General features: G+C 36.9%; 1 protein-coding gene across 1 annotated transcript in view; it reads right to left on the bottom strand.

Moving 5' to 3' along the window:
• The window catches only part of LOC122800743 (maltase-glucoamylase, intestinal-like), a 1,506,799-nt gene that overhangs the window by 1,361,356 nt on the left and 131,177 nt on the right, over nucleotides 1–14,266 (bottom strand). The window contains exon 6 of the mRNA XM_044069982.1: nucleotides 3,391–3,542. Coding sequence (XP_043925917.1) covers nucleotides 3,391–3,542 — 152 coding nt within the window. The remainder of the gene's footprint in view (nucleotides 1–3,390; nucleotides 3,543–14,266) is intronic.

Raw genomic sequence — 14,266 nt, 5'->3', positions numbered from 1 at the left:
TTCAAGGTTTTCTCTTTATTCTTGGAGAGTTAACTATAGTACATTAAGGTAGAATAATAGGCCTGAAAATACAGTCATACTTGTGTTTTCATGTACTCATTCAGTTTCAGGAAAAGACACTTCAGTAGAAAGGAAAGAATAAAATTGCTGGCTAAGCATGACATGTGTAGAAATAAGCTACAGAATGTTGCTTTCTAAAGGGAAAAGTATGTTTACTTGTAATGGAATGCTAGATAAAAAATAGGCAGTTAGGCACTGTGAGGCACATGCAAGATAAGACTTGAAAACCAAGGCTAAAGAGGCATGTAAAACCTTACAGAGTTTTCATATTTTTAGGATATACTTCAGACGCATTCCATTTTATCAGTCAAGTTAGTTTTTGGACTGATATGCAAAAGGTATTTGCAGTACAGACACTCGAGCTAGAGTACAGAAGACAGATCAAATATCCATACTATTCAAGAGGAAAAAAACTGCTTCAGTTGATATTATTCAGGTGAATCAGAATATACGTACAGAAACTTTGGATATATTTATCAGCACTGTTACTGTTACCAGCATATCTGAATTTCTACAGACTGTTATTGTTTATCAGCACTGTTATTGGAGACAGTATTCACATATTGTTAACATCTAGTAAAATATTCTTAACCAAACTACAGCGTGTGCAGAATTTATTCTGAAAAGTACAAAAAGACTTAACCCATAAAGGAGAAACTGGCACCTGTTCAGCACACGTTTGGGTAATTAATAAATAAAAGACATTCATTCCAGTTAATTCCAGTTAGATGCAGTATACTACAGTCTTATCAATTCATACAGTAAGTCTGCTGTGATGGGTTACGTAGTTTTGCAAAATAATCACATAGTCATTGTGAATGGGTTATGTGGTTTTAACAAAATCATTACACAGTCAGTGTGAGGACTTTCATGGAGTACTCACCTTGTGTGGCAATCACCTTACACATCCTGAATGTATATACATCTTGTGTGCCACTGCCTAAACATGCAGGAGGGAGAAATTTCCCAAAAGAAAGGGATCAATGCCACTGTACACATAGACACCACACTGGCAGTAATGTCCTACCAAACATAGGGATTAGCAAGTACAGTTTTAATAAGTTGTGCTAGTGAGTTGGCTCCTTGGGGAGATATAGACTGAGATCTAGTACAACATCTGTTATAGCTCTAACTGATTTCAAAAGCATTTGTGACTAAATGTTAAAAGTTGATTTCAACTGAGTTGATCTATTGTGAGACAGTCATCTGCCATCATAACCCAACAGATGAATATCCTGGTTTATTACAGTGAGATGAAAAGACATCTTTAACAGTAATATAGCTGCATACTCGGGAAACATGTTAGAGTTCTGAGTCCTCTCGTCAAATACCTATGTTAAAATGTGGTGAGTGTCCATCAGAACACGTTACACATTTTTACAGTTGGTGATGACAAAGGGCAGGAAATAATTCAGGATTCCTTGGGCTGGTAAGGAATGGGTCTTGTCAATGAGTGGGCTATTCAAATGTGAAACTTTGGTAAAAATGACCTAGGTATGTGGCCATCATCCAGCAAGGTAGTTTTGCATTCATTGGACAAGTATTGTTAGGCTGGGGGTAGACAAGGAATATGCTATGAGGACAAAGACTAAATGATTCATAGAAGGGTTCCTGATTCATAGGTAAGTAGTAGACTAGCTGCTCTTGTGGAACATATTAAGCCTAGCCAATTTCCCCTTAATGAGAATCAAACCTTGTACTTTTCGAATATGAGGTAAGCATCTTAACCATTACGGTAATCCCCAACACCAAAATGATTTCAGAATGACAGTTAACTGAACATGCACACAAGTTGACTGCAGTGAGATTAGAACCCCTACCAAGGTATCTACAGTAGCTACAGAACACAGTATTAAATAGTAGTGCCACAGCACAGGTCAAAAGTGTCAGATGCTGTCAGATGGAAGACAGAACCAAAAGAAGGCAAGAGATCTGAAGTGAAAAGTTAAAGATGCATAATGTAAGATGATTCCTTGTTTTCAAAAGACTTAGGTACTGTAAACAGGATAATAAATTACATGTTTCTGGAAACTAACAGAATGAATACTTGTCCTTTGTAAGATCTAAGATGTAAACAAAATTTGTTAAACATGAGCTGGTGTGTTACTTGAAAAGGAAGGTGCTGTTGACAACAAAGGAATATGTAAAGTAAACTCACATTGTTGACATCCCTGGCACATCCTTACATAAGAATAGGTTAGCTTATCTGCCTGTTAAGGCAGCTGTGAAAATGACCAGAGATTTTCTGTCTGTCTGTCCAGGCTCTTGCCTGGTTTTTGGTCAGGTTGGTAAGAAGATTAAAGATATAATAATGTTGTAGGAATATCTACAAGAGTTTGTAACATGCTGTTGCACTGGAACCTGCCTCGTCTAACAGTGTCAACATGTCTGCAATATCCCACTGTCGAGAAACAGCGAACAAGACAAAACTTATATTTATGGTTTGTATTAAAGTCATGGAATTGAAGTAGCCAGGTATTGTAGTGAAAGGTATCAAGAAACAAGAGGAAGTCAGTACTTTAGGATATCATGAACAGGTAAGACATGGGACTTGTCAAAGAGTAGCTTGCCCACATATGGGCCTGTGTAGAAGTGACATGTACACGGAATCGATCAGCAGTAAGGCTGTCATGTATTAACTAGTCAAGTACCAGTTAGTTGGGATCAGACATGAAAATGACATAGAGGACAAAGCCTCATTATTAGAAGAGAGGCAGAATTTAAAGAAGGTGTCTTTGTCAAAGCCTAGCATAAAGTGACATGAGGACTGCAGGAATCTGTCTCATTGAGTAGTACAGAATGTCAGACAAACATTGATGTGAACAGGGAATTAATCAGTTACATTCAAACTGTGCAGGGTCATTAAAGTAGTCAATAAAGGAAATAGCTGAAATCTGTAAGATATGAGATGTAATCAACAATATCTGTTTTGAAAAGGGTCAATGGCTGGTCAACAAAAACAAGTCTATAACCAGTTACATGTTTAAGAAATCAGCCAAAAATGCTGGAACATTTATGTTTTTAACACAAAATCAAAGCATTACGGCAAAACATACTAACTTTTGTGCCAACACATGAAAGGAAGATGCTGCCAAATGAAATAATTTATTTGCTTATTTTGCCCCAGTAACCCATCTTTTGTTTGAAAATATGATTGTGTATCAGCCTTACTGATTGATATTAAGCAAAATAAACTATTACCATTTGCAATAAAATGTGTTTAAAACTTAGATTTGTTAATAGATTTTTCTCTGAACTTTTACTTGGTTTTAGAACCAATTATGTCTGTCATATCAAATCACAAATAAATGAATAAGGTTAATTACTTACATAACCCTTCCAGTTGATCTCCTTTTAATCTTGATGCCAAATGGTTTCTCTATCAGTTCTACATCATAATTTGGAGATGAAGTAGCAGGTCCATTAAATTCTTTTATATGTTCATGAGGGACTTCAAATCTTTTTACTTTGGGGTCTGTTATCTGCATGCCGTAAAGGAATGATATAAAGTGCATATTATTTTTCTGAATAAAGATCATTTCATAGTGTCAGCAATGCATATTTATACAATCTTAAATAAGTAGAAAACGTATAGCAAATATTCACAAATAAGTGCAAGATATTTTCGGCCAGTAAGAGCTGCAACCACTACTGGAAGTGTTTTAGTTATTGTTTAAACCTGCAAACTCAGATTTTACTGAAAAGTAGAATGACATGCTTAAAACATTCATAAAGATCGCATCTGTTTTTTATATAATCAAACACACACAAATTTCACAGTTATTTTAAGGAATCTAGCAGTTCACTGGTATGTCATTGAACAGTGTAGTATCCTACTGATAAAACCATTAGCAAACAATACACTCACATTTTATAAACATGAACAAAAAACATAATGAAAAATAACATAATGAAAAATAATGTATCACTTGTTCTATGCATCCCGAATATGTAAATACCTGGTCTAAAATTTACATTTTATTTTGTTTTCTAATGTATGTTAAGATGAACTTAACCATGCTTTGAAATTAAAGAGACAGTTAAGTGATAATGAAACAAGAGGAAGGCATTACATGCTCAGTATGTGAAGTAGTACACCTTTAAAATTTGAAGTAGTGCACACGTGCACCATGACAAAGAAGGGATTAGTACTTCTGACTAAATGTTGAGTCAAAGAGCAGCTGCGTTTCTGTTTTCAGTTTCCTTAGGCTTCCATTCCTCAACTGATATAGCAATAACTGGTGATATGGGCATGGTATATTGAAGATTTACCCATGGTTGGTGTGGTTTAATCACTTGTACGAAGCTCTTAAAGAGGTGTGAACTTCCTTAAACTTGACTACAAGTATAGGTCTGCAATCTTGGGACTACTTACATATCTGCTGACTTTATCAGAGCCAAACATAGTGAATTATTTAAAGCAGGAAGAGAACAAATCTAAAATGGCATTGTTGTTTAATTTAATTAATTAATTTATTTTATTTGAAGTTTGTTAACTGTGAAATTCCATTGGGCCGAAATTAGCCCATTTTCAATGGGGGCCCAGGGAGAAAAGCTCCACATACATTATTACAAAGCTAATATCAACAAAGTTAACAAGTCTAACACAGTTTTCAAAAAAATATTAAAAACAAAGTGACACAGAAGATAGTATTAATAACATTTGAGCAAGTGGTCGTAACAAAGCATTGAATGGAAGTAAAACATACATATTTTGGAGTACAGCACAGATGTACTGATAGTTTCATAAGGTGAGAAGTAGGAAGAATTAGAGGAGTTAAGGAGAGCAGAGAGTAGTGTTAGGTTGGGTTTTGAGAAAAAAAGGGTGAGGGAGCAGGAACGAAATAGAGGGAGTCAGGTGGGGTAAGAACATGAGAATTCCTAGCAAGAAAGAAAGATGGGAATGGAGCAAGGTCTTGAAAGCTGAGTGGTTTGGGGTGACTGGAATGTGGGGAGGAAGTGAATTCCATAGTTGAGCAAGGGAGAAAGACAATAGAAGTTGCCCAGGTACCTGTATGGGTTTGTACACTTCAAGGAGGTTCTGGTTGTTGGACCTGAGTAATCTCTCAGTAGTAATCTCTCCATGGTGAGTATGGAAGAGAGGGAATGGCAGTTAGAGGGTTTGAAAATGAGTTTATGAACAGATAACAGTTGAATGTAAGAGAGAGAGAGAGAGAGAGTGAAACAGTTCCAGTCTGTTCAAGGAGTGGAGCGCATCACAGTGATGGGAGGAGGATTTGGATCCAGCAGCAAACTTAAGACATTTTATTGTGGCAAGATGACAGTTTTGACTTTAGGGTGGATAAAGGATTAGTGAAGAGTGGGCTTCATACAAGAGAGAGGAGATGAGATAGGAAATAGAAAGTATATGCTTGGATGAGGGAGTGAGATAGCAGCTTTGTCGATATAACATTCCGAGCTTATGGTGTGTTTTCTTAATATTAGTTTGCATATGAATGTCAAACTTTAATTGTTCGTCAATTATAGCAGTAGCATTTCAGAATAAAATGGGAATGGAAATCAAACCAGAAGCAGACAAAAATCAGACAGCAACTGAAAGAAGCAGAAAACATAAAAAAAGATAAAAAAAGATAGAATATAAGGAAAAGGAGAAGAAGGGAGGGAAAGAAATATGGAAAGTCCACAAATATAGGGTTAAGTATGGAGATATTCTGAAACAATCTCATGCTGACAAAGATTTGATGCAGGATTGGCTTAGGAGACATAAACTTGAATAAAAACTTGAAAGGTTAATAATGGCTTCCCAAGGTAATTGACCACATATGCTGTGGTTTACAGAGTCCTTTGAAATAATGAGAGAAACAGTCAAATGCAGGTTTTATAAAACAGAACAAAGAGTTGATGGGTGGGATACACTCATGACTGAGGGTCTATATATTAAAAAGCACAATAACATGACAAGACTATTGCATTGTGGATTATTTAAACACTCCATTATAGAAACAGCTGAGAAGCATTGGAAATATGGACCACAAAGCATTATAGAGAATGCTGAAGTGTTTATCACATGAGATCACCCATTACCAAAAGTTCAAAAAAATAGATGCAAGAAAACCAGATATAGTAGTCCATTAAAAAAGACAAAATTAGCACTGAACCTTGAAATTGTAATACCTTTATACCCTGTGACTACAGTCTTAGATCCAGAGAGACATAAAGCCATAAAATACTAGGAATTGCAAGCAGAAACAAGAGCAATGTTGAAGAAAGATATCCAGATTGCTGAAATGATAGTAAGAAGAAAAGAACTAATAAAACATAATTTAAAGTCCTGTCATACCAATACATGTAATACCATATAAACTGCAGAAGAAGGCAATTATAGACACATTGCAGGTGCTGATAAGAGCCTCCTTGCTAATATCAAAGAAATATTAATTTTGTAAATTCAAAAAGTGCCATGACTAAGGAATGGAGTACATTCCTATCATGGTCTTAGAAACCCCTAACAATTTGGATAAATTAAATAGAGAGATAATGAGAGAGGGGTAGACAGGTATGATTGAGAGGTGTGATGCAGAATCAAAGAAAAGCTGAACAATCTTGAATCAGTAAGTGCTGCTTCTTGAAAAATCTCAATATATGAAATGCTGAATTTCACATAGAATTCATATTCTGTATGAGAACTAATAAAATTGTGTCAACAAATATGATGAAAATCATTTTGCAAAGATTCACATTCTCTTACTTCTATTTCAGAGAAAATGCCAACACATGGTAGTAGAAATACACAGTTTTAATGCAAATTCAAGTACATCCTGCCCCAGGCTGTAGACTTTCATAATACAATGATAATACAATGGTTGAGTAGTGACAATATGGGGGCAGTTTCTCCCAAATTGTAGGTTTGGGGAGGATCTTCTTCCTTATTAATATTTACAGATAATTCTGATGATCTTAAGAGTTGCTGAAAATAATTTTTGCACTTTTATATCCATTGCTCCTTGCAAAATAGTAATGAAGGTGAACTAAATAAGATATCAGCTACAAATAACTAATTTACAGTCACCTATCATATTAAAACTGCTTAACTGTGTTGGCGGAATTTTCTTCTGTGCCAGTACCCAGTGAATTAAGAACTGTAGCACCAATCACCTAGACAAATTTCAGAACCACTCCATACTAAAAATTATGCACTTACACCATAAATATTTAATAAAATTTCAGTCACTGAGTAGCTGTTTTAATTGTTGCAGCCTAAATAAATACTTAAGAATGTCATTGTTCGAGGCAGTTATTTTCAACATATATGTTTATCCTCACACCTATGCGTGCACACACACACACACACACACACACACACACACACACACACACACACACACACACACACACACACACACACACACATGCACACAAGCACACGCTCATAGCTTGGAACACCTAAAAAGACACCATTTGGCATAATGGTTAAGATTTTCACCTCCAAAGAACAAGGTACACGGTTCGATCTTGACCTCCATCCAACGCTTGATTGGAGCTTACAAGCTCTCTCTGTGTCTCTGTAGATTCTTCTCACCTCTGAAAAACATGCTGAGTGTTTCCATCTCAAACACACCAATGAATGGAGCTGTGGGCAGAAGCAATACAGACTCTACATGGTACCCTATAGGGGGAAGAGTTGTATAGGTCAACCACTTTAGATATCTACTGTTGTACACAGTATCCTCAAGATAGCAGAAGACAGATCACAGACTGTGCAGGGTTAGTCACATGATGGTGTACCAGAGACCCATGTGCTTGTCATAAAACAGCCATGGGTCAATAAGCTACTCCAGTCGCTCCTGTCTGCTGAGCAAAAGCTGGACATAAAACCAAACATAAACTCAGAATTGCTCAGTGACAGGGGCTTGGGATCCAGAGTGTACTATGCAGGAGGAGGACAGGCTCAAAATGTGGTGATAGAGAGTCATTAGAAGTAAGTGAGGATTAGTGACAGACTCATAACAATCAGACTCCAGTGTAATGATAGGGCAGTATTCATAATCTCACCTTTTGCCCCACAGCAGGGTTGTGATAATGAGGAAAAGAATGCAGTAACTTCATGGTGACTTGAAAGGGTCCACATGGGTGGAAGAGAGGCCCTACTAGACTTGGATGGATGGGGATGAGAAAGCAGCAGGCACAAATGAGGTCACAGCAGATATGATAAGGATGCTGAGTGAGATAGAGGAGAAATGCCCTGATGGTTCAAAGTCCGAGAAACATTGGTAGAATTAGTGTAGGCTATTTGCAAGGAACCAATGGCTCAAGTATGAACAGTGTTCAGTTTCACAGTGATGTTCCAAGTTGGCATGGATGTGCACCAGGGTTCAGCTCTGCGTCCTCTGCTGTTCATACGCTGATGGACTACATAAACAAGTAGGTCAGAGGAGACAAATCATAACTGTAGGCATTGGGATGAAACTATGTAACTAAGTTCAGATAAGACAGGGGTAATAGCAGCAAATTGGGGAAATAAAAAGAAGCTGAGATGTGATAAATGGGAAGATAGCAGAATACATTAATAGCTTCAAGTATCTGGGAAGAGTGGTTGATGAGAAGGGAAGTCTGAATGAAGTGGTCAAAGCTAGAATCAGAGGGGCTGCAGTCACCTGGCATAGAGTGTCAAGTGTAGTGTATGACAGAAGAATGCCAAAGAAGCTGAAAAGTAAGGTGTATAAAACAGTGATGTGACAAGTACTACTGTATGATACAGAAACCTGGGCAATAAAGGCAGAGCAGATGAGAAATCTAGGGATGATAAAAATTAAGTGCCTGAGAAAGGTGGTAGGATGCACAATGTGGGACAGACGAAGATATGAGTACATAAGAGCAGAAGAGAAAGTAGCTACATTTGCAGAAAAGATCAAAAAGAATAGATTATGATACTATCAATTTCATATGTAAGTTGTTCACCACTTTTAATTTTATGTGTATTTGTATTCTCTAAACTTGTTTTAACCAATGGGTGGTTTGGGCTTGTGCAGAAAAGCAGAGGATAATCTGAAGAAGATTTGGGACAGACAGGAAGAAGTTAAGAGGAAATGAGGGCACCGAGCAAAGAGGTGGATGGATTGTATGAGATGAGATCTGAGACGGTCAGACATGAGTGTCGAAGAAGGCATTAGTGTGGCATTGAATCGAGAGAGATGGCGATAGTTAACTCGACAACCCAACTCCATGTAGAAAAATAGGAAAAAGGTGGTTAATGATGATGGTGATGACCTAGACACACCTATCTGTAAATATTTGGAATCCAGCACAACTATGGTCAAACACCACATAATAAAATGTTTTCTGTTTAGAATTCAAGCTTTTCTTGATATCCTTGTCTTCTTTCCTTCTCTAATAGGTTATGTTTGCCCACCTATACTCTAGATATGTGACACCGACTCAGCCTTGCAAGGCCACATTTAAGGGGAACATGTATCTGCCTATATGTTTGATGCACGCCAAATAACTTTGTCCTGTACAATTTGTGGATACTACTGGAAACATGAAGAAACACAATCTACATGACTTATATTAGAAACATGCTGGCCACGAGTAGGACCTGCAGAGGTACTTGCGTAACCATGCAAATCAGCATGTGTGCATATGTGCATGTGTGTGTGTTTCTGCCCTATTATCTGTTTGTGTACATCCGTTGGACCCTGTGGTGTGTGTGTGTGTGTGTGTGTGTGTGTGTGTGTGTGTGTGTGTGTGTGTGTGTGTGTGTGTGTGTGTGTGTGTGTGCGTGTGTATGTGTGTGTGAAGGTAACTGAGAAATGGCACTGCCAGGGGTGGTAGAAGGAGCATCTACACGATTTTTCCAAATTTGCTGCATGTCTGATTCAGGGACATGCAAGTGAGTTGCTATGAGCTTTTATCCTTGTGTGTCTTCCATGAGTGTGAATCACAAGTTAGCTCAATACCACTATTGGTCCATAGTGGCAAAGTGGCATTAGTGCTACAAAGCTAACTTTATTGAATCCCAGCCTGGATTCATTTAAGATGATACCAATATCAGCTAGAAAGTTTTGAAAACAACAGTAGTATGCCCTAAACAATATAATGTGTATCTCATTTCTCCATCATGTCCCCAGAATATAAAGCATAACCCATTTTACACTGGTACTGTATATACAGTATTTGAAATAGTATAATATTTGAGTTGTTGTGTCTTTCGGCTTTTCCCAGTTAGGGGTCGCCACAGCGGAACTCCGGTCCGTTAATAATTGGCAGTAGATTTTTACATGCCAACTTGCCGGCCCTGGCGCACAACCTTCAATGAAGGCATGGCCATTCACGCATGTCTCCACACAGAAGATGCTCTACCCGAGAATCGAACAGGACAACGTCTTGCTGTGAGGCAACAATGCTACCGCAGCACCACCACCGCAGCAGTAATATTTGAGTATGTTGCCAAAATGCTTGTGATATCTGTCTTGCATATCATATTACAATTGCATCAGCATATACACATTGTGCCAGATATTTTTCTACACCATGTGTGGTAATTTTAAAAGATATGATGTTTCAATCTTTTTCTAGATGCTTGCAAGATTTCTTGTCACTCCTGCACATGATGCTGGACCAACCACAGCCAAAGCAGAGTACCGCTGCTTTCCATAGTATGGATCATATGCTTTTTCTAATGGAATGATATTTCATTCTTTATGAAGAAACAATAGGTCGCTGTAAAGTTGTGTGACCCATTGAGGGATTCCCAGCGCATGGGAAAGTCCTATAGTTCTGATGTGTATGGTACATGACATCTTTAGGGGAATGCTGGCTGTTTCTCTTAATTGACATATGTGGGCTATGAACAACATTGTACACCATGCTATTCTCTCCCCTGCATTTACACCACAGTGCAGGTTTAGTATATGCAAGAACTACAAAATCTTGTGATTTTAAGCTTTTTGTTTTCAATATATCTGTGTTTGATGCAGTATGTCCCAAAAAATGTACATCTCATGTGTGTGTGCGTGCATGTGTGTGTGCGTGTTTGTGTGTGATTGTGTGTGTGTGTGTGTGTGTGTGTGTGTGTGTGTGTGTGTGTGTGTGTGTGTGCGTCTTTCTCTCTCTCTCTCTCTCTATATATATATATATATATATATATATATATATATATATGTACACATAGTATGTATATAACTATATATATATATATATATATATATATATATATATATATATATATATATATATATATATATATATATATATATATATATATATATATATATATATATATATATATATATATATATATATATATATATATATATATTATAATATACATATTATATATATATATATATATTTATACACATTCATATATACTGTAGATATATATAGGTGTGTGTGTCTGTGTGTGTGTGTGTTTGTGTGTGTGTGTATATATATATATATATATATATATATATATATATATATATATATTTATACAGATATAGATATAGACAGATAGATATAGATATGCACGCATTAATGTATGCATCTAAATAATTAAAATTAACTTATTTATTTCAGTGAAAGAGTCACAGACTCCCAAACCATGGAGCAGAAGGAGATCCAAGAAATCCTTTGAATAAAATAAAAGAGAAACTACCATACCACTCCCTCACCTGATCTTCCAAAATTAAACATCCATCCCAAAATATGTTCCTGGTAACCCATATACCACTCCAAGGACCAAAAGTCTAATCGTAAAACTTTCACCTATTCACTAATACCAACATGAAGACTCGGTCCCTAACCCTAAACTCTCCTGTTCCCTAAACCTAAATTCTCTCCTTGCTCGCTACTCCTAAAACTCCATTTCCATTCCATAAACCTAAATTACATGCCCACTGTCTATTCGTAAACTCCCCTCCCACTCCTTCAATCTAAGCCTAAATCATCCTCCACCAGTTTTCAAGATAGTGGGGTGAATGAATGAAACATACACATTCAGGTGCATTGCTAATCTACAAACAGGTGTATCTTTTTGACAAAAAAGCAGCATTTGCACTAACACAGTTTGACATTGTGCTGCAGACTTGGCCTTCAACAAAATGTATTAGCTGTCAGTTGAAATCTAGCAATAGCTGAATGATCTATTACAATTTTATAGACAAATGCTCAATGAAGGAGGTCATTGTTCCACTGTACTCATCCCTCATTAGACCCATTATAGAATACAACGCCCCATTTGATATGTACCTCTCAAGACATCTGCAACAACTGGAAAGGCCACAGAAATACCTCACTAAAAGAATCACAGGCCTAAAGCAAATGCCCTATGCTGACCATCTAAAAAAACTCCACCTATACTCTGTTGCATATTGTCTACTCAGAGGCGATTTCTGCCTAACATACAAAGCCATGTCAAACCCAGAGCTGCTGGACATGCTACACTTAAAAAAATCCTAATCCCTCAGAGACACACACTCCAGGAATCTAAACCTTGTCATCACAATGAACAAAACATGCTGGAGGGATAGGTTCCTGACCCAGAGACTCCCCAGACTCTAGAACAGATTGCCCATATGCCCATACATGTCAAGCAGAGAACCTGTTTGGCCCTCTTCAAAAGGAACCTTGATGATTGGATGGGAGATAGGAAATTCACCTCGGGGATCATGTCAGTCACCCTGCTAGACAGGGGTCCAAGGAAGTAAATACTGTGGGAAGAAATAGCCAGGGAATTGTTATAGCTATGTTTATATAGGCCCTGGGGCTGATAGCCTAGTACCAGCCTATGAACCTATGAACCTATGAAGTATCAATGAAGCACATCAAGTTTTCTTCATTTGAGTACAGAGAAATAAAATATCTTTATAAGACACATTTCTATTTGCTTATTTATATTCTTAATGTTTTTGAATAAATATGTCTTTTGGGGGCTGTCAAGGTTGCTTTACAGAAAATGGAGGCCTCCTCATTTCATTGCTAGCACCTTCTGATATAATATTTCATGCTAGGTGCATGTTTTTCTTGCAAAACATCTTGTTTTCAGTGTGGCATTTCTGGGCATGAACAAGGCTGAAATTCATTAATAAAGAGCAGATATTTTTGTGGTATATGAGGTGAAGTTTCAGGAAATGAAAGAGGTCAAACATGAACACCATACTCAATATATTGTTATCAAGGGCAAAAAAGAATTTTTTTTCCACAAGAATGATTTGTCAGGGAATTTTAAACTTAGTAGATGATGCAGCAAACTATTCTTCTCATAACATTTTCAAATATATATTATAAATTCTCCAGTATTTATCACGTTCCCACAAAAAAATGAGCAGCACTTCAGACAAAGTCAGTTGGCTTCCCATCTGACAATGCACTGACCTACTCTTGAGTCTCAGCTTCACAAGCTATTCAGGAAAGAAAGCTGTCCCCTTTGTGTAAGTTAGGCTGGTATCTACTTACAGTGCTAAAAGTCACGGCAACTCAGGTCCTCATCTGGATACTCGCATAACTAGAAATCATTGCACTGATTTTCATGGTCTATTTTTGTAGCCAAACTATGGGAAGCACCCCCCTCCACTCCATCTCAAAGACGTGTCATCTTACCCCTCATTCTGCTCACAAGTGAAAGTTCATCTAAAGGCTTAGGCAAAAAACAAATATTTTCCTTTAGGTCATATAACTGAATACATCCATCTACGTTATGTACACTCTTCTATTGGTCTTAGTACACTTATTTCTTTTGGAGTCTGAATATGATTTCTGTTCATTGCAACTATTATATCTACATCTATCTATGTATCTATCTATATATCTATCTATCTATATACGTTATATATATATATATATATATATATATATATATATATATATATATATATATATATATATATATATGTGTGTGTGTGTGTGTGTATATATATATATATATATATATATATATATATATATATATATATATATATATATATATATATATATATATAAGTTCATAGGTAGGTACTAGGCTATTGGCCCAAGGGCCTATGTAAGCCTAGCCAAGAAGGTTCCCTGGCTTACACCACCCAAGAAAGTTATGTTCCTGTGCCACTGTCGAGCAGAGACACAGGAGTGATCCCTGGGGTGTATTTCCTATTTACATCCACTCATCAAGATTTTTCTTGAAGAGTGCTAATGAAAAACTCTGCTTGACATAGATGGGTAGCCTGTTCCAGAGTATGGGAAGTCTATGGGACAGGAATCTATCCCTCCAGCATGTCCTGTTTATTGT

The sequence above is a fragment of the Protopterus annectens genome, chromosome 4.part1 (assembly GCF_019279795.1).
Source record: "Protopterus annectens isolate FY-2018-M chromosome 4.part1, PAN1.0, whole genome shotgun sequence".
NCBI lineage: Eukaryota > Metazoa > Chordata > Ceratodontiformes > Protopteridae > Protopterus > Protopterus annectens.
Note: the sequence above shows the minus strand (reverse complement) of the source record. Positions and strands in the feature narration are given on the sequence as shown.